General features: G+C 39.2%; 3 protein-coding genes across 5 annotated transcripts in view; 1 reads left to right on the top strand and 2 right to left on the bottom strand.

The window, feature by feature from the left end:
• The window catches only part of LOC119022152 (collagen alpha-1(XX) chain), a 39,830-nt gene extending 30,243 nt beyond the window's left edge, over positions 1-9,587 (bottom strand). The window contains exons 1-3 of the mRNA XM_037102735.1: positions 9,149-9,587; positions 5,936-6,041; positions 3,870-3,974 (exon numbers count right to left, since the gene is read on the bottom strand). Of these exons, the coding sequence (XP_036958630.1) occupies positions 3,870-3,974; positions 5,936-6,032 (202 nt within the window). The 5' untranslated portion in view covers positions 6,033-6,041; positions 9,149-9,587. The remainder of the gene's footprint in view (positions 1-3,869; positions 3,975-5,935; positions 6,042-9,148) is intronic.
• Positions 9,588-11,927: 2,340 nt separating this feature from the next.
• On the bottom strand, positions 11,928-18,711 carry slc35c2 (solute carrier family 35 member C2). Of its 2 annotated transcripts, none has more exons than XM_037102738.1 (10): positions 18,571-18,711; positions 17,304-17,521; positions 16,420-16,570; positions 15,940-16,003; positions 15,755-15,827; positions 15,275-15,443; positions 15,073-15,156; positions 14,514-14,689; positions 14,074-14,203; positions 11,928-13,526 (listed from the first exon to the last, which is right to left on the bottom strand). In XM_037102738.1, the coding sequence occupies exons 2-10, from the start codon at positions 17,412-17,414 to the stop codon at positions 13,381-13,383; spliced, it is 1,104 nt and encodes a 367-aa protein (XP_036958633.1). In that variant the 5' UTR covers positions 17,415-17,521; positions 18,571-18,711; the 3' UTR covers positions 11,928-13,380. The 2 variants fall into 2 exon arrangements, with proteins under 2 accessions (XP_036958633.1, XP_036958634.1); XM_037102739.1 differs by lacking the exon at positions 18,571-18,711 and adding an exon at positions 17,934-18,513.
• On the top strand, positions 17,461-19,701 carry taf13 (TATA-box binding protein associated factor 13). Of its 2 annotated transcripts, none has more exons than XM_037102750.1 (3): positions 17,461-17,542; positions 18,720-18,798; positions 18,937-19,701. In XM_037102750.1, exon 3 carries the CDS (start codon positions 18,941-18,943, stop codon positions 19,313-19,315), a length of 375 nt encoding a protein of 124 aa, XP_036958645.1. In that variant the 5' UTR covers positions 17,461-17,542; positions 18,720-18,798; positions 18,937-18,940; the 3' UTR covers positions 19,316-19,701. The 2 variants fall into 2 exon arrangements, with proteins under 2 accessions (XP_036958645.1, XP_036958646.1); XM_037102751.1 differs by having other exon boundaries at positions 17,465-17,542; positions 18,940-19,701.
• The last annotated feature ends 1,481 nt before the right edge of the window (positions 19,702-21,182 follow it).

Raw genomic sequence — 21,182 nt, 5'->3', positions numbered from 1 at the left:
TTTCTTAAGTTGCAATGCAACCTTTTTTTCTTTCCTTATGTTCTTTGTTGCTGCCTGAGCCAAAGGCAAAGACACACAAGGCTGAGTCTCATATAAAATGGAGGAATGGAAATGTTGTGCAGAATATAGAAGATAGGAAGTGATATCAGACACGGCCAAAGAATTTGCCTGACAAATCAGTGCTCATGATTATCAAATCTCTAAAAGGGGAATCTTTTTCTAAGACTCAAAATTCACAAAAAGGAGTGACACATTTCTAGGAATAAATAAAGTAAATGCATACTGTCTACTTCCTTTGGAAAGTAATCCTGTCTCCACCATGAACTAAAAGAGCTGCTGAGCTGTCTAAGCCTGTTCTGTAAGGGTGAAATTTATTCAACTAGGTTGAATGTATACAACATAAAACTATTGAAAACCTTTAAAATCCACCAGTGATATCGGGTGCAGTGAGATGCCTTCACTGAGCCCAAAGGATGTTGAAAGACAACAACCACCCAGCCACAGTCATCTTGCTGACAATCTGGCAAAAGACACAGAAATATCCACTGCCATACCAGACTATAGCCTGTACAGTTTTGTGTGTGCGCGCGTGTGTGTGTGCACGCGCGTCTGTGAGTAGTTTAGGGAATTATGATGGAAATGTCCTTATACAATATTGTGTAGCATTATGACAGATTAATCTTGATTCTTAAACCTTACAAATACCATTGAGCTTTTAAGTCACAAGCTCGTATCAAATACGGCTTTTCCACCAAAATTTGCAGGTCTGCACAGGTTTTTTTTAAACGTAGGTACAACCGCTAAAAATCGCATATTGACCCCCTTCCCACAGGCAAGGAAGCCCGTTTGTGATTTTTTTCTGAAGTTCACGTTGTACGTCACTGAGGTCATATTTCATGTCATGAAAGCACTGTAAACAGTTGTAGCAGATGAGAAAACAACAACAGACCCATTGTTAGCCAGGGGCTACAACAGAAGTTAGCTGCCTCAATCTGCAATACAGGTATTGTCATAAAAGTGAAATTAAATTTTTCTGGCTTCAAAACGCCACTGAGCAGCTTTCATAGGAATGAAAGGGGCTCTGCCTCTAACACTGTGTCCAGTATCAAAATGTCCTTGACAGACTGCATCCCAAATTCCCTCTTTATTCATGTGACAGTTGTTTATAAAATTAAAGCTCATTTAAGCTGTGCCACTGCACTGCTGCCTTGTCCAGACTAAAGGCCTTTGACTGAAATGTAATTTGCAATAACATGAGTGTTCAGAGCATTAATAAAAACAGCCTCCACCTTCTTGTTATCATATGACTAGTTGCACTGAATCAGACAATCAAAGAAAAAATACCACCCACTGCACCCAGGTGTGTACAGGCCTGTGAGTCTACTCATAACCCACCAAGCAATTCAATACACTATTTGATTTGGGAACCTAGCAGGGATTTGCTCTACTGCTGGGAAATTTGAGAGTTAAGTTGTCATGGTATACAATATATCTGACCATACAATATGTAGTGGCAATCTATCCACAACATTGCCACTTGAGGGAATTTGAGGTCGTTTCCAATGCGTTGTTGTGCAAAAAGATGAGGTCTGCCATGACGTGATGTTGAGTGACTAAACTGAAACCAACATGTCAATATGATGGAAAACCAAAAAGACTAACGTCACGATATAACAGAAAATATCTCGGACGAACACACACACAACAGTTGAAAAACTGTGTGCCTCCGTGATCCCGATTCCCTACACCTGTTCACCGGTGACTCCCATATATAGATGTCATCACCGTGATTCTGTGTCTATGCCCCCCGGTGCGCATGCGGACGAACAATCATTACTATTTACGTGACTCACCAAACCCATACACAACATATCATATCATATAACAACAAATATACTCTGATTTTTTGGTCTCACTTTTTTAGGCGACAAGAGTGTATGGCATGCCCACTGGATCTGTGGGAATATCGTGGATGTAAACCAATTCATGATTTATTCTCCTTTCAAAATATGCAGTGGTATGCCCCAAACTGGTAACTTTTGACATGACTAAGTGCTTTGTTTTACGTACTCAGCATAAGCACTAATTTCCAAGCCTCCGAGTGGCTTCCTGGCATACCTTTGCAGACCCAGTACATACTAAATAGAAAAAAAGTCTGCAAAATATTAGTTGATTAATTTTTTGCCAGCACTAACTTGCCCATTTTATTCCTATTCAACCCCAAAGCGCATTAATGAGGTTGTGTATTGTTGTGGATGTTGGATGGATAGGCATGGTTCACACGTGACCATCATGATACAGACGTCATGGTTCGGTGCATGCAGCCTTACATAAGAATACGTCTTACTGTCACGTTATGGCAAAAGCATACAGTCTGTCAGTGGGCCAGGTTATAACCATTCTGATCAACACTTCAACCTAGTAAGTGGGAGTAATGCACCAAAAAGCTTTTTTCCAGCCACCATTAAATATTAAAAGCAGACGAATACACAACGAATCAAGACAAAGAAGTGAACGTAACTGACGATGTGCTGCAGAGAGAGTCCTAAAACACAGAAATAAGCAGGCATTTTTACACTTCCCTTGAAGTCAGTGGGTTTTTTTAAATGGGTTTTCAGCTACATCCCTGAAATAATAATGCACAATGCATAATAATGCATTGTACACAGAATTCTGGAAAAAAACAAAAACAAAAAAACAAAACAAAAAACTACCTCTGACACGGAAAAGTGCAATGGAACAGCCATCGAAGTCGGAATTCCAGGTCGGTGACTCGGGCAAGATCTGTGTAGCTTGAGTTCCCCAACATATACAAAGATTCTATCACAGCGGTATGGCGGTGGGCATAGTAAACAATTACTTTCTACCTCTTATTTTTACCCCCTTAATAGAAGTCTTTGACAGTATGGGTTAGGAGTCTACTCATCCTGTCTTTCTTTAAGACAGAAATCAGCTGCTGTGGATGTTTGTGACAACACCTGTTGCAGTGAGTGTCCTTGTTTTTCCGAGCAAATTGGATTGTAAGTCGGTTATACTCAAAAATTCAGACTTCCGACTTGCAGTGAAACGCACAGTCTGTGATTACCACAAGTCCAAGAGATTTTCATGATCTGCTCTGCAACATATAATACGTCTGTAAATATCGGTGGATCAGAGCAGTTGTGTCTATGTTTTTTGTCCACTGATTGTGAGTGGAAAGACAATGAACACGCTAAAAAAACAAAACAGTACAACAGCTTCTCTCTGCTGCTTCACCTCTTCACGAGAAAGCTGACAGGACCAAAGACATCACTGAAGCACTTGACATTTACATCATATCTACATTTGTTTTTTACCAGACCTAAATAAAAATATGAACTACGAGAGAGCAGGGCTTCAGACTAGCATTGTTACATCTGTTGCACTGGTGCACCTTACATTTTCATTCAGGTCTACCACCCCAAAATTAAGGTGCACCAAATAAAACATAATTCAGCTACAAATGATTAATGATGGTTAACATGAATACATTTGGTCAAATGTAACTGTCTACACAACTAGTTGGTGTTTAATCCAACCTTAATATCAGGCGCAGCAGTGCGACCAATACAAATTTTAAGCCTCACTTGACAGATTTTTGGGTGCGTGATGATCAAAACAGTCAAACCCTGAGACCTGGTGAGAGTATGTTCACTGACCGCTAAATGTTAACTATCTCAGATGGAACCCAGCACTGTTACACCCCTGCTGACCAAACATTGCTTGCTTCTTCAAATGTATAGAATAATTGCTTGCACAACTCCAAAGTATCATATATCTTATGAAACCTACTTATTGTAGATACTCAGGTGATTGATTTCAACACTTGGACACGTGCAGGGAAGTCTCACCTGAGATGGGTCTCACTCGAACCTTGTAGCCCTGAACAGGTCCATCAGCCTCCTTCCATTTCATCTGCAGTCTGTCCTCAGACAGGACTGTCAGCTTAAGACGACCTTGAGATTCACAGAGACAAAAATTAAAATGTATGTGTGTGCATGAGGATTTGTCAAGGATTTGAGTTGAGAGAGAAGAGAAAGTGACAGTTGCACGGCTTTTCAAAGATCAAAGAAACATGCTGTGAAACTGTCTTCATTCTTCCCGTTCTCAAAACTCTAACTTCCTTCTCCAAAAATAAAATCCATGTCTTGTTTCTACTTCATCTACATAATTTCCAGCAGGGATTTCCCAACAAGCACTGTCTTTCATGTCTCTATCCTCCCACCCTCCATCCATCCCGCTCTACAGCTGCCTCTTCATCCATCAAAGCATGCCCTGTCTTCTTGTCTGGTATAGAAACAGGAACAGGACGCTGGTCAGGGACTGGAGGGTTAAAGGTCATGTCAGAGGAACGTCACAGAGTTACAGTGTGTCAGGGTTTTGTATGTAGTATGTGGCAGGGTAAAACATGGAGACGAAGATGAATGGGGAGGGAGAAAACGGAAGCAAAGAAGACATGACCAGCATGAATCACAGAACTTTGTCTTCATTGCTTCAGTCGACATATGACCCTCAGCACTCAACAGATCCTGACAACATGTATGTATATATATGTATGTGTGTATGTCTGTATATTTGGGCCAGGGGCCTCTGGAGGGTCCTCATCTTCTTGGGTGCCTGACAGAGGATCAGATTGGGGGATCGGGGATTTAGAGAGACTGAGGTCAAGGTCCAACAGACCCACTAACAAAAACAACTTTTCCACATAAGCAGGCATACATTCAGACAAGAGTAGTAGTTGTGTTGTATTCCCTGATTTATGTGGTAAGAGCAGCTGGTCATGGCCATCATTTTTTGTTCAGTGCTGAAATAATAAGCCCTTTGAGTCTTGCAGATTGTTTCTTTTATGAAATGTAGGATAAAGTATCCAGGAAAGAACACTAGGAGATTGGAAAATTCTATAAAAGCATGCCTAGCGTAGCAGTAAAATATATATACTAAAAACAGCAAAGTTCAAAGTCAAAAACAAGGCCGAATTTGCAAACGACAATGATGATGGTCCATAAACAGAATATTTATTTTGCAGTGGGTTCATTTTGGATATATATTTTATATCGCATTATTTTGGCATCATGTTAAAACTCTGATTATTACTGGTATGACAGAAAATTCTAAATATGTGTACAAGAAAATTGCCACAAGTATCCGTACCAGCATTTCTTGCATGAAGCCAATTGTTTAAGCTTGAAATGTGCTTGTCCTAAATAGCCTCTTCAACACTCGTCACTCATTCATTCCCCCAATACAATGGACACACAACAGTTCAATCAAAGTTGGGTATGAAACTTATTCATAATTTTGCATCATCATCACACAACTGCAATTTTTGCATTTTTTACAAAATGCATACATTTGCATTGATTGTTAGCAGAGAGAAGTGAAGGCTTAATGCCATTGACTCTACTATTATCATCTAATTGTTGACTTTTCTTAGGGAAAATATTGTAGGTAAAGAACTCATAAGAATTCTGACACTCCAATAAAATAGCAGGTAAATATGGAGCATAATATAGTAAATAAGGAGTGTTTCTGTCAACAGTCAACACAGCCAAAGTGCAATATAAGTGCAATAATGTCTGTTGTGATGAGTCAATGGAAACCACATAATAAAAAACAATGACGAAAATACTAGGGTTAAAAATATACACACAAAATGTGGATGCTGGTATTAAAATACATAAAATCATCCAATTGTGTTATATGTCAGGACATTTAGGTTGCTAAGCTAGCATTGCTAGCAGTTTGCCTCTTTACAAAAAGAATAACGCTATTACAATGCTATATTACAATTTATCTTATCTATACAGTTCATTTGTGAGATGACTTAACAATAAACTTTCTGAACTTGCTGTGCAGGTCACATACTCTCTTGTTAGTAGTAATCAGATAGTTAGAATAGTCATGGAAGACACTCTACCTTGGCCATGGACCCCTGGGGACAACAAGAGGACACTGAGCAGGAAACACAGCATTAGCCAGAAAGATGATGGTGAAGAAAGGAGGTAAGGAGTCATGAGTTGAGCCTAGAAACAGAAAACAATGCTCTGAATATTCACATCCTTCTTCTTTTTTGTGTTATGCTGACAAATACATATACTTATAAAATAAATGATCAAGTAAATAATCAGCAGATTAACTGACTTTTTTGAAAGAATCACAGTTTGCACTTAAAATCATTTCCAAGATGTCATTTTGGTAAAAATAAAAATAAACTGGCAACACGAAATGTAACCCGCCACCTTTTCCCATGGGAACTCTTTTATGGCTGACTCAGATCACAGGTGCTTCCTTGCATGTCCCCATTACAGACCCTCAAACTTCACACAGCTAATGACATACACAGGGCTGTAATATTAACAAACACGCAGCACTTTAAGTGGCCATAAAACTAACATGCCTCAGTGTGAGAGGGCCAACATTTAACAGTACACAAAGTGTGCAAATACTGCAGAATAAAATGTTTTGTGCAATGTTCTCTCAAAAGATTATCTGCAAGATTGTCATGAATAAAAAGGTTAAATGACAGCTGATTTTTGTATTTCAGAGGCCTGGCTCCAACAAGATACAGCAACATGTGCTCCATAAATTTGAAATACACAGGAAAACCACCGTAAAATGAGTAATACAACTACTGTAAACTGTGCAGGCAGTTGTTCTTTAGAAAACAAGGGCAAAAACTCTGACATTTGTTCTTGATGAATGAGAACATTGTTCAAAAAAATGCAGACGGAACAATGCTACAGTTAACTGTCTGGTAGTTCAGTTATCATACAAGGAGTTCAGACCACTGACGGTGGGAGAACAGAACTAGGGTCATGGCGGTATACAAATTTTGTATAGTTTATATGCAGTTTCCTGTCTGTCGGATGTAAAATTTCATGAAAATCATTTCCTGCTTGTAAAAACCATTCTGTTTCATTGTTTTAAAGGCCATTTTAAATCAAAACAATAATAATTAAATATTTAAGGGACAATCAAGGACAGGTGATATGAAATACAACATTTGACAGCTTTAAAGACAACATGAAAAACACTTTCATGTCATGGCACTATATATAATAATTTATTCAAGTTTGATTTTTTTTAAAGACAAAATTAAATCTGGGCTATCAGTCGAATGCTAGATGTTTTGCTTTAAATTCATATATTCAGGAGTTCCTGTCTGAGCTTTCGACTTGCATTTTAGATTTACCTCATAAATCGACAGGCCACCCCTGAAGAGAGCTGAAGAGAACCTGACTGCCTGAAGGCATTTCAGACCGACTGATATACAGCCACAGTGTGCAGTATGTGACGTGACTATATTGCCCTTTTTTTGTTTCTCACGTTTCACATGTACTTGCTTGCCTATATGTTGCCAAGCCGGAGTTTAAACTTGAGCCGTATGTTGTGCATACCACTCTATCTGCCTGACAGACAGAGAGGAAAAGATAAGTATTGTTATGAAATCGTGGTGGAAATCTTGAGAGGTTACATAAGCAAAAGAAAAAAAATAAAGAAAACAAGCATCACTTTGGAGTTAGCAGCCTCTGCCAGTTTTACAACGTTTTGAGTCACCTGAATGTTTTGTATAAACTCACCTGAGTATACATATTTGACATTAATCTACAGTTAACTTAACAGACTATTAGGTTGCTGTTAATGTGACAAACAATTAGAGATGTGTGTGTTTGGAAAGAGTCTGTTTTATCTTCAATACATACTATACATTGTACTTTTATTTACAGCTTGAAGGATATATCTGCTGGAAGATTTTATCAGCTTTCAATATTAGGAATATTATTGTGAAGAATGATCAAATTCCCAGTTAATTTGATTGTTTCAGTGCACTGGTGTCCTCTTGAACAATAATGTTTATTGTTGAACTGTGAAATATCCTGCCTTCCTTGCATATCTGTGTCACAAGTGGTTGACACCCACATATGAGGGATTATTGCAAAAAAAAAAAAGTGTGAATATCAGCCAATATATGAACATCAGAACTGTTTACTCCCTCATATTAGTATTGGCACTGACCCCCAAAGTCAAGTAGGACTATAGGTCGGGCCCTACTTTTATTTTCTGACATTTTTTAATCTGGACACTAAAGACACTAAACTGAAATTGAAGTGATCAAGTATTGTCATTATGGCTTTATTGCCCTTGGAGTGACTTCAACTGGAAATATAAGACAATATCATAATCTAGTTTGAACTCACATGACCTTTTACATACCCAGGTGGCCAGAATGTGCACAAAATTGGACAGTTTTTGATGGCCAGGGCTGTTGTGAGTGTGGTCAATACAGCTGACATCAGCATCTCTGTTTTGTTTTTACATAAGGCAATGTCATATTTTATACAGACTTTTGAGTAGCACAAAAGTGATGTCCTGCAGACACCCACTACAAAGTGATTAACATCCATAAGCAGCTAAAGGCAGGTTAGCAATACAACACAGTGATTTAAAGGGGCACTGTGAAGTTTTCTAACTCAGAATTTTAATATTCACATATTAAGATATGAGGTAAAAATACGAACTTGGAACAATCTTTTCTGTAAGTGGATAAACAAAGCATTCTCAGAGGAAAATAAGGTCCCAGAACACTGATTGAAGCTATAAAGGTGGCAGGGTCCGCCAAGTACAAACAAAGTAAAGCAGTAAGACATTGTGTTGTTCCTTAGGTCGGTTTATTTTATTCAGTCATGAATAGAAAGACAGTTTGTTCATTGAGCTTGTTTAGTTTGCTTAAAAATCTCAGTCAATGAAGACCTTTCTCTTCTGATGAAAATATTCTCCTCAGGACTGCATAGTGCACCTTTAATAACTGCGTACATCACTCTGTTGCTAATGGTTAACTACAACGTGTAATATGCGGGGTATTTTAACGGTATTATGGAAAGATTATAACTAATTATCATTGTTATATACTGCGAATTATTTTTAATATGTATACATTTCGCAAACAAGCAGCAGTTGAACTTCGTCGGCTTTACAACAGTTTCGAACAATGGACGGCAACTAGACCCGAAACATCTAATGTTAGCTAAATGCTTTGGCGTCATTTACCTGAGAGCACACAGTGAGGGCCGGAAACTAAACCAGTTATCCAGAGTGATACGGCAACTTTGTTCGCCAGGTGAGGTCTTACCTGGCTGTTCGATGGGTCCTCGTTATTCCTTCACACACTCCTCACAGCATTCCAGAGGTGGGATGTCAACACGCGCCTGTTCCGCTAAGCTGTGAGAGCTGCTCCTCTCATCAGGTTGTGTCTGAGCTCCTCCGCCTGAAACCCGAGAAGTAAAGCCCTCCTGCTGCTCTGGCCTGGGCGTGGCACTGCGGTGAACTTATAAAGTCCTCCACGGCGTAAACTAGGCCAGTATAAGTGCAACAGTGACGGACGGAACGCGCCGCTATACCTGCCGCGCAGGAGTTTATATTTTTGTCCCAGAGGCATGATTGCCAGCATCCTGTCCTCTGCCACCTCCTCCAGGGTGACGGGATTAGAGCCAACAACAGACCGGGGTTGACTTTGATCATTTTACATCAGTTTAAAGTTGACAGTGAAGTGTTAGCACTTTTCCCCCAGAAATAACTGTCTACTTGATTTCCAAACAGCTGTGTTGGAACCAGACCATACTCTGAGGCTAAACTCCATGACTGGGCTGGGCAGGTGCAGGGTTCGTTATTAAAAAGTTGCAACTTCATTGAAGTCAGCAGAAGCATGGCTGTATGATAACAGCACAGAGACCATGTGTGAGTCAGAGGCATCAACTTACATTTATAAATGTACACTGTCTGATAACACAATATATTTAGTATTGGAAGAGTTTTTAGCTAGAGTACTCAAGTAGTAGAGTGGATTAGAGCAGGTTTCCAGAGAAATGTGCAACCTGCAATAATTCACTTAATCAAGTTGACTCTAAATAAACTCAATTACTACAATGATAGCCCATATTGACATCATGGCTGATGGGTAAACTTAATCAATGTAATCTAATGTTCCAGTCCAGGAACGCAGTGCTCCTTTGACATAGTGGGACACTGAATAAACTGGAGCCATAACATTATTTGTCCCACCTGTGTTTTACCTGCTTTGTCAAGTCAAAATGTCTGCTTTATTAATATATACATAACTACATTTCCTACATTATTTACCATTAACAAGCTGGCATTTTTAAGAATTACAACAGAACTACAATTGTGGCCCTATCTGTAGTTCTGTTTTTGCACATTCAACACACACACACACCCACACACACACACACACACACACACACACACACACACATACATAAATACATACATACATACATACATACATACATACATAAATACATAAATACATATATATATATATATATATATATATATATATATATATATATATATATATACATATACATATATATATATATATATAATTTGCTAAAGAATGTATTACGGTTGTTGGGCTTAGTGGTTAGTTACCAAAGTTAAAATAGTAGTTGACAATAAACCCTGTTATGTTTTGACATGAATTAATACTAAATAACGATAAGGATATTTTTGCAATATCTCATATACTAAAACTGCAAACAATGTGTTTATGACCTTCTCTGATTCTTTTTTTTTTTTCAGTACCTTCAGGATCAAATGAGGCCATTTATGAACAGAATATGATATGTAAAACAAGGGGCTTTACTGAAGTGATGTGGAGGGAGCCTTGGATGGGAGGATCGAAGGACTGTATTCAGAGAATCATCTCTCTTTCAATAGATGTCCATAAACTAAACATGGTGAGGTAGATAGAAACATGGATAAACATAGCATTGCAAAATGTAAAAAATGTTTGAAAGTCAAAAAGCTTCAGCAGTTCCAAAACAAAGAGGTATGTGCCAAGATATCATCTCAAATACTCTTCCATTTACACACTGGACAGATTGGCCCCAACATATTTGGTCACAAACTAAGCTCTTGCTCACTCATTGGAGTATCATGTAAACAGAATATCATGTTTCCTCAGAGTGAGAGCGTAAGATGCTGGACACTCTGCACTCACACTTTTGACCTTTGCTCTGTTGGCCAATTGTTATCTGTTATGCCTGTTATCATCTGCTATTATGCAATTTAATTTAAATTATACAAACATTTTGAATGGTATTCAAACATAATTAGTGATACATTTATTGTTAGGCTGACTGAGAATCTCATCTCCAACAAATCAAACATGATTAACTAAAGTTGAATTCAGTATTTGTAATATGCTCATCTTGACAGCTGAATTTTTTCTTAGAAATTCGAATATAATGAGGTTAAAATGCACAAAAATCTAACTTAAAGGGGCTCGGCGGAACTGTGTTGAGCGGGAAATTGGTTGTTTTCTAAACAAACATTACCAACTGTTGCTAACGTTAGAAGAGCGGAGAGGGAACTGAGATGAGACACTCCAGAACAAGCATAAAGTTACTTTGGGGAAGGTCTCATTTTTAACCTCACATTACAATCAACTCACATATGGCCAAAAACAGGATTATTCCATGTACATTGCTACATATTACTACACAGAGCCCCTTTATAGTAACTTTTTAAAATCAAAATAACAGCTTCACAATCATTTTGATGGCACAGTGTCTTATAATAGGGTAAATGGTGTCTCCTTCTCAGCCACTCCACCACCCCATGACTTGTTTCTGCACTTCATTGTAAATTCTGTTAGAGGGCAGGATCACAGCATTACATGTTAACTTCAAAATACAGGTTTTCAACACATAACATCGTTACGAGTTTTGTTTGTAGTTAGCCCCTACATTCCGTCTGAGTTGCTACAGACCTGGGATTTGTATATGAGAAAGTTGTGTTCAAATCGCACAAAATGCCAACTTCTACATGATGTTGCTTTACGTCAAAAAAAGTAAATATGTATAACATTACAAAGTGTGCTTCACATGTCAGTTATCACAAATGTTTTACTTTATTCTCAGCACATTACGACAATGCTGCATTTTACAGTAAATCATGGCAACAAACATTCAAAAAGGTTTACCTCTTAAATGGCTTTAAACTCAGGTACTTCAGCTACCTAAACGGACTAAATCATCAATTATGATTTTTAAAATTAGCTCTTTAAAGTCGTCTTCCTGACTACTTTGATGTTAGCAAGGCACATTAAGGTAGGTCATTTTACATGTCTTCAAACAGTGACTGGAACTGTGACCATTGGTTAAAGATTCAGTTAACCCTGCAGCTCGTTACTTAGTTTAAATTAATGCAACATGTTCAGCCAGAGTTTGATGAAACTTTGATTTACAAAAAAAATGTTCTACCATACTGGGACATGTTCCAATAACAAGATATAATTTCATGGATAAATTGACATTCACATTCTGAGGGCATCATTCTGACATCTGCAATAGTGCTGTGTCTCAATGATTTCTATTGAGGGCTCGGACTCACAGGGTTTTATTTGGTAGTCACATTTGAGGCCTAAACATTTAAATTCAAAAGGCGCAGAAAGGTACGGAAACAGTCCATTCATTGATCAGTCGACTGGCAGAAAATCAGTCAGCAACTTATTTTTTTAAAATCAATTAAAAAAATACCACACATTCCCCCAATCCGAGCTTTCAGATTTGCGTGTTTCTTTGTGTTATGTGGCAGCACCTGAACTTCTGGACAGTTGGTTGGACAAAACACACCAAAGGCTATAGGAAACAGCAAAGGGCATCTTTACACCAAACAATTCTGCAATTAAATAAGAATCGGCAGATTTATTGTCATAATTGAATGTTGCAGCCCTACAGACATCACTGTTAACTCAGCCCATAAAGAGGAACAGTCAAGCCATCTGCAAATATAGTTATCTGAGGAAGTGTATCATACATCTACTATTATCTTGTTTTTACACAAATTAAGTTAACGATGTCCCTCTCTGAGGAATCAGGCTACATACTTAATCTGACGTTAGGTTAACGCGTTTACCACTCTGTATTACCGGGATAGCAGGACACTTCAAATCCTAGTAGATTTTTCCTAAAACAGACACTTATACAAGCAAAGAAAAATGACCCACTACATTTCAAAGTGTATCCTTTAAAGCTGTTAACACCCTCTCTCTCCATACATCATACTTTGTTGACAGTTGGATGCATTGGCTACATTTTTTAAGTTCCCCTAAGGCAAAAGATCATAACTTGTGTCAAGTCCACAGCTAACGTACAGCTGATAGTGAGGCTCTGGCCTGACGAGATGATCAGTGGAGGAAAAGCACTGAAGAGGCTGTTCCCTCTTTTTGTGGCAGTGTGTCCTAAACATGTGCTCTAAAGCTTTGACATGACTGTTCAAACCACCTGATGGGAGCTGGAGTTTAAAGGTATGAATAGTATTGGTCCAAATCTAGTGATATCAATGGAGAGTGATTTCTTGTTCCTCATCTTCATCATTGTATTCATCAGCTGCCAAGTCGTCTCTGTGGTCTCCGTTCTGCTGCAGTAAAGGCAACTCAAGCTCCGGACTTTTACTGTTGAGCTGCCTTAAAGATGGGCCTTTATCTAAGGGAAAAGATCACAAAATTGACATTGTCAACATTCTCTCCACTTCCGTAAATCCCTCACCACTCCAAAATGTTGTTTAATGTTCCCTGAAGTTTCAGCCTTACTTGTACGGTAAAAAACAGTAAAAAAAAAACAAAAACACCTTGTTATATTTGAATAAAAAATGTAAATGTTATGCCCTAAATGTAATTTTTTTCCTGTGGTATAACAATACCAAGATACAGCATTTTCGAGATATTGTATCATATCCAAGTTAGTATCACATCTAAGTTTGAAATTCCATTAAGGTACATTACGTGCAAAATGTGACATTGTTTTTTCAACTTCTGAAATGACAAATACTTTCACATTCTTGACTTTTCAAGAATGGAGACAGAACAGATGTATTTTTTTTTTTTTCTTTTAGTGAAAAAACAATATCAGACACAAATGATTTTTCAAAGCAGAATATTCAATATATAATCTGAAAGATGGTTGTTTGATTGACTCTTTATGTTATTGCCAATCCATATTTCCACAGTATAACAATGAAACAAACACTTACTTTTTGAATAATATGTCTTGAGTCCCACATGTAATGCAATGCCACACACACACACAGCGAATCCCAGCCAATTAAGTGCGCTCATTTTGTCTCCCATCAGAGATGCTGCCAAAAGCAGAGTACACACCTCCTGCAGGAAAACAAGACAATAAAAGGAACGCAAGAAGGGTGTGTTAGAAAGGTCTGAACAAGACCAGATTACTGCACCCAGTGAGGCTTTACAAAGATATGATGCTCTTTACACGGCAGACAACAGAAGTTGTTGGATAAAGGACAAATGCAGGCAGTCTAAATGTGTTCAGATCCTTAGTAATAGCAGAGCTGCTGATTTTTTCAGTCATAAAATTCTAGTACAGCATAGGGAGCAAACAAACATAACAAACTCAGCCATTAGACTAAATGATTCAAAAATAAAGTCATACTACAGAAATACAAGGTACCTTAAAGATCCCTGATATGGATAAAGTGAGGCTGGAGGTGCGGGAGACTAGCAGGAACTCTGAGAAGCCCAAACCAAAGGCCAGGGAGCCGCCAATACCCAGTGTGAGGAGTGAATACAGGAGAGGTGAGAGCTCCGTCACCCGGAATAACTTATCTGAGGTGCTGAGGCTCAGTCCTGGAAACATGACAGATACAGAGGAGAATCTACAATGATGTTTCCATGGGTCACTTACAGGACATGTCTATTGATATTCCAGGATTTGACTGCACTGCTTCAACCATCAGTGGTTTAGCTGAGTGCATTTGGAGTATACATTGGAAAGACTGAGAAAAAGTGAAAATAGTAGTATGATATACTCAGAGTGTCATTATTAATAGTTGGATACAAGCGTTTGTAAGGTTAAACTTCACAACTGGAAGTGGGAAAATTACAATTGGTCTGTGCAGAGGGTCTATAACATCTTGCACAAACCTGAAATACCATACACAGGTCTAAAGAGTTAAGTTTACTGTCGTGACAAGAGATGAGTGAGGATGATGAACAACGGCTATACTCACCTTCGTTATACAGGAAGAGGGGAAAGAGGCCAAGGAACATGAGAGGTTGGAGATGGTATATGGCGTCTACTGGGTTCTGAAGGCCTGGAGAAAAGGTTGCAGAGGAAGAAAGTGAGCATTTTTTTGGTGATTATGTGGCTAAAATGCTCACTAGCAAAGCAAGTACAACAAGACTGCTGCACATAAGTGACTGAATACTGACCAAGCTCTGCTTTCTGCATGAGGACCTGGGTGAGGGTCCAGCGGATCCCCCCTATGAAGGACGCCAGGAGCACCATGATGAAGCCCTCCAGGTTAAACTGGGTTGACTCAAATGTAAACATAAACAGACCACAAGAGATCAGCAGGACCACCAGGATCAGGAATGGATTCTGCTCAAAAAGGGACAGAAGAGACAGCAAGAGAAAATAATTGAAGCTGTGTATGCAAAAAATTAGCATTTCTTCAAAGATGCTGAATTTTCTTTTCTTTTATTTACATGACTGTAAAACCCATACAACAAAGCAAAAGCATTTGTTCTTACATGCACATAGAGACTGTATGATTATTGGACTTTCTCAATCTCCAAAAATGTCAGTAAAACAAGGCAACATTAACCAGATTGTTACCATTGTATTGTTCAGCAATGATAGGATTGTTTCTTTCCTTCTACTGTAAAAATTGGATTGGTTTGGCCACTCACCGGCTCCTCAAGTTTAAAGACCAGGGAGAAAAAGAGGATAAAGAGCACTGCTGTTGACTTGGTCATGGTATACCTTAAATGACACATGAGAGACACATGATAGATGGAATTAGGCAGTAACTGTTAACTGTTGTAAATACAGTACTCATAAACTGAAGTTTGTTAGTTCATATAATCATACTTACAAGCTAATAGTGATGAAAAGGAAGCTCCAGTTGGAAAGTCCAATATCCAATGCTGTTGCTAAGGCTGGGCAAGAGAGACACAGAATTTAAGACTTTTAGAAGACAAACAGTTTACAATAAATCAAATGTTCACCCAGCAATCATGCAGTTTGATTATGAATAAGGGGGTGGGCTATACCAAAAGTGAAAATCCTCTGTAATCTTTGATAGTTAACTGAATAACAGTGAATAGTAACTGTAGGCTTTAAACTGGAGAACTGCATGGAGTATATTGATGTTACAGAAAGTGGCTGATCGCATAAAAAATGAAGAATAGGTGTGATTTACTGTTAGTATCAATATGGACTTTAGTCAGTGAGCATGTGTTCAGTCCTAGTCAGTGAACATGATAAGAGCTGACTATCAGCCTCTTTTTCTAATTATCTCTTCTCTGTCTACTGTCCCGCAAGCTTTAAAGACACAAGACCACTAGAATCTCACCTGTTGGAGCCACTTTATAGAGGTAATCTTTCCAGCTCAGTATGACACGGGGTTTGCCTGTCCAACACTGCATGGCCCGTCGCGTCAGAGCCGAAAGGCAGAAGTTGGCGGTGAGGTGGACTAAAGTCATGAAGAGGGGATAGTGGAAGCCCTGCGAGAGAAACAGTCAGGGCCATCAAGCTAGGTTTGCAACAGAATGAGATTTTCAGGGTACGTTAAGCATCTCAGAAAATATCATGATTTAATGGTATCACAGTATACAGCATTACACAAATATTATTAATATTGAAAACATTAAAAGAAGAGAGTTTTTTTGGTCAAGAATATTTTCAGAAGATATAATGTGAAATGAAAAATTATGTGAAACTTGATATGAACTTGAAATATACGGTGATCAGCCACAACATTAAAACCTCTGACAGACAGAGACAGAGAATAACACTGACCATATTGTTACAATCAAATGCTCTGAAAGGAAACCTTGAATAGGCATTCCTGTGAATGTTACTTTGCCATGAACCACCCATCTAAACACTGCCTCACACAAAATAATGTTTCCCCCCCCGAGGGGAATTTGGTAGGCTGTAGCTGGCTTGCACTAGAATAAAAATATCAAACTATAGAGATTTAATATGAGAGAAAAAGAGACGATGAGAAGAAACAGGAGTGCGTAAAATAAAAGTTACCTTTAAAAAATGTGTGCATTAAACTACAATTTGTGACAACTATGTATTTGTATTGACATAGATACATACAGCACTATATGGATTTTCCAACAAGAAATTCAGCCCTGATTAATTAATAATCCCAAATAAAACCATGCAAGTCCGCTGTAGAAATAGTGTTGTTGCTGCATAACCAGTAGTATGAACTCTTTCACTTACCTTCATAAGCCATTTGTTATAGAAGGTGATGCCTATAGAGAAGACGTAGTAAAGGAGAACTAGTCCAACAGTGCGAATCCCCCTGCAAATGAACTGGACAGGGCACGCCATATAGGGCTGCCAGGATCACAGGTCCAGAGAACACAGCTACTGTGGAGAGCTCATCTCCAACCTGCATCTGCACCCCTTCCTGAGACCCCGAGTGGACAGAGAGAAAGCTGGGGGGAGAGAAGACAAGGGTAGGATTTGACTGCATCTGTGCACAGTTATTAATATTATTATTTTCATGTATTTGTTTATTCATTTATTTTTTGTATTATTTATTTATTTTACAAATGAACACGTATATAACAGGTTGTTAGAGTTGTAAATAAGCCTGCTGCTATGTTACCTTGCTGGCAACGTTAGCTTTAGCTCAAGTTTGACAACCACCATCTGCTAGCTGTTATACCACGTCAGCTAACGTTAGCGGTTACACCACTGATAAGAAATCTACCAAATGTCAACGGCAGTGACCTGACAAATTACTAAACTGAGTCAAGTAGTTTTCTATTACTAATTAGACAGACTTGGTTAATATTAGGCGATGAGCTCACTGGTAACGTCATTTGAGGGAACAGCGGCACTTACCAGATGGTTCTTTGGCTAACTTTGACAGATCCACTTGTTTTTTCTGGGTTAAATACCGCTATAACCCATTACAGTAGTTTACATTCACTAGCAATGTAGCTAAATATGCATTATATTTCTAAAATAATTTAACTGACTTTGTACAAAATTAAAAAAGCGTTTAGCAGTTACTCATTGCCTCAGAAAGTAACGCAGCGCTCCGTTAAGCTGCAACTGGTGACCAAAGTAGACGGTGCATTCGGTGTCATTCTCGTATGGCGACCCCCTCATACTGAACTCCATTGATCAATCAATACATTAGCAATGGTCTTGTTTAGTTCTAATCTACAAGTCACATGCATTCTAACCTAAGACCTTGATCGAATCAGCGTTAACCACTTTTTATTTCGGCATCAACACAGCCCATCAGGAAGTCGTGTGACTTAAAATATTCCGACTTTTCTGTCTAGGTTGTCAGCGCTCGGTACCGAAGCGTTCACAAACCATAATATGCGCAGAACATATGAAATGACAATGTGAGTTAATCGAGATAACACACGCTGACTTGGCTACCGACAGCTAATTTACAGTGTAATGCTACCGTCTTCTCCCGCAGCTGACAAAACGACTGAGAAAATTAGTTTTTTGAGAGACCTACCGTCAGTTGTGTTGGCCATACGGCTGAATAACGTGTAAGCTTTTTTGTATAAGCTATCGTCACATCACTCGGGGAGGTAACGAAGTTGAAGGATAACAACCATAGGGGGCACTATTTTCTAAAGCAAGCCTTTTTTTCCACTTCCGCAGTCGCGGAAACAGAAGCGGAAGTCAACACAGACGCCAGACGAGCGCGGACTGTTGCAGTGACGCTTCCCAGAACTACAGTGTAAGCTTTTACGCGGAATTCTGTGTTGTATTCAACTCAGCTTTGGAACGAGTTAATGTAAAGTTAACACGTGTTACTGCTCGGCGTTAAGAGGTTTGTAATGCTCGCACATTAAACTACGTTTTCGTGTGTTTTCAGCAGAATGGCGGATGAGGAGGACGAGCCTGGCTTCGATGAGGAGGTGGAGGACGGGTCCAGCGGGGTGGACGTCGGACACGGCAAGAGAAAGAGGCTTTTCTCCAAGGAGCTCCGGTGCATGATGTACGGGTTTGGAGACGACCAGAACCCGTATACAGAGTCTGTGGATATTCTTGAGGACCTGGTGATCGAGTTTATCACGGAAATGACCCACAAAGCCATGTCTATCGGACGACAGGGTCGCGTGCAGGTGGAGGATATCGTGTTCCTGATTCGTAAGGATCCCAGGAAGTTCGCCAGAGTCAAGGACCTGCTGACCATGAACGAGGAGCTGAAGAGAGCCCGGAAAGCTTTCGACGAAGCCAATTATGGCTCCTAACTTGGCCATGAGACACTTTTTGGACCGTCATCTAACTAGGTTTTTCATTTCTTTTTGTATCGTTCATTTGCTGACCGGTGTTCCTGAGTTAGTTCAGACCCGACTGTTTATGATATGTGATTTACGTTATTTCATGTGATGGTGTGAAAGTGATGAGCAGAGACAGGGGTTTGTACCTGTCATGCTATCTGAGACTGTCTGAATAAAGCAGTTTATTGTCATTTATGTTAATTTAAGTGCCAAAAGAGACCATACATTGGTTTGGGACAGTGACATATGGCTCAACAGTTCACATCATAGATGTTTTTCTATAGTCAACACACTATCAAGTGCATCATTAAACCATAGCTTTTGGAATAACATTAAAGAAAAAGTTTAACCCAAAAGTGAAAATGCAGTCTTATTCACTCACCCCCTCCGCAGATGGAAAGTCAGATGATGTTTCATTGTCCACAAAACAGTTCTGGAGCTTTATTGCAAAACAGCCATTTCTTAAACAACTGCAGCAAATGGGGACTTGTTTTAAAACATTAAAAAAAAGACAACATCAGATGTCCGGAATCCCTGACATCCCAAAATGATTTGAAAAGTTTTGCACCCACTTCAGATGGGGCATGTTTAGGCTGATAGCTGCAGTGCAGATCTAAGCTTTACAAAGGGTGTACAAAAAGGTGACTCTGATAAGGGAACTTGTGTTTCGAAGTTACATGCCTGGTCAAAATACTGTACAACACAAGTGATTTAGTTGTAGGCAGTGTTTATCAGAAAAAACAGCACCGGTAAGGTTCTACTTTTGATAACTGTTGATGCAGTCCTTTGAGCTTTAAGATCTGCCCAACGTATGTAGAGCTGCTTCTTTACCGTTTTCACTCCCACGTCCATGGCCTCTGCCTCCACTTCCTCGGACACTACCATCATCCCCTCTGGCGTCATGATGTGCTGCACTCTGGCGTGTCCTTGTCATCCGAGTCAACAATGCTCTCATCGTGGAAGCTCAGTTATGTGAAACATCGTACTGTCATGAGTCCAATACAATATTCACGTTTATCTGTGAATCACTGAGGGTAACGAGAAAAAAACCAAACATGTAACAGTCCTACCACAAATTTTGTTGTAGCTTTGCCATATCTACCATAGCCAGCTGCTACTAGCTAATCAGCAATCAGATACGACATCAAAATACACTGAATACTTACAAAGTCAGCAATAGCTGTGTTTTCTTGTTAACATTCAATATGATAATATTAGATTTTGACTTTAAATGTGAATGAGACTCGAGGTAGCTACTTGTAGTCAGTAGTTGTGATGAAAATGATGCACAGATACACTCTCCTCCCCACCGCTCGTAAGGGCTCTTTGTTTTTTGTTTTTTTGCGTTCACACTGTCAACCGCTAAAATTGGCACCACTTTGCTCTCCAACGGTGACTGCAGCAATACCTTAAAGGGTCGCTCCACCAATTTGACACTTTAAAGTGTGTTCACAGGTCTAGGAAGTACGACTGTGTGTCAGCAGAACCAGAGATTTTGACTTTTTTGTGTCTCCATGTGTTCATCCTTTTCAAAATCTGGCGTCTACGTTATTGACATCACTGGCGGCAATTTATCAGCAAGTTGAATGCCGTTTCCTCTGGAGCCACAGAAGACTCTATACTACTTCTCCACACATATCCAGTAAGACCTGCAAAAACACTTGGATGTCTAAAACCCTAGTATATGTTCAGCACAAAATCTGTCACCTTGCCAGGCAGCTGACATTGTAAGATCACATGATTGGCCATCTAACATCCATCCATCCATCCATCATCTGTACATATTCTATGTACGCCGCTTAATCCTCTGCAGGGTCGCGGGGGGGCTGGAGCCTAT

Source organism: Acanthopagrus latus, chromosome 7, assembly GCF_904848185.1.
Source record: "Acanthopagrus latus isolate v.2019 chromosome 7, fAcaLat1.1, whole genome shotgun sequence".
Taxonomy (NCBI): Eukaryota; Metazoa; Chordata; class Actinopteri; order Spariformes; family Sparidae; genus Acanthopagrus; species Acanthopagrus latus.
Note: the sequence above shows the minus strand (reverse complement) of the source record. Positions and strands in the feature narration are given on the sequence as shown.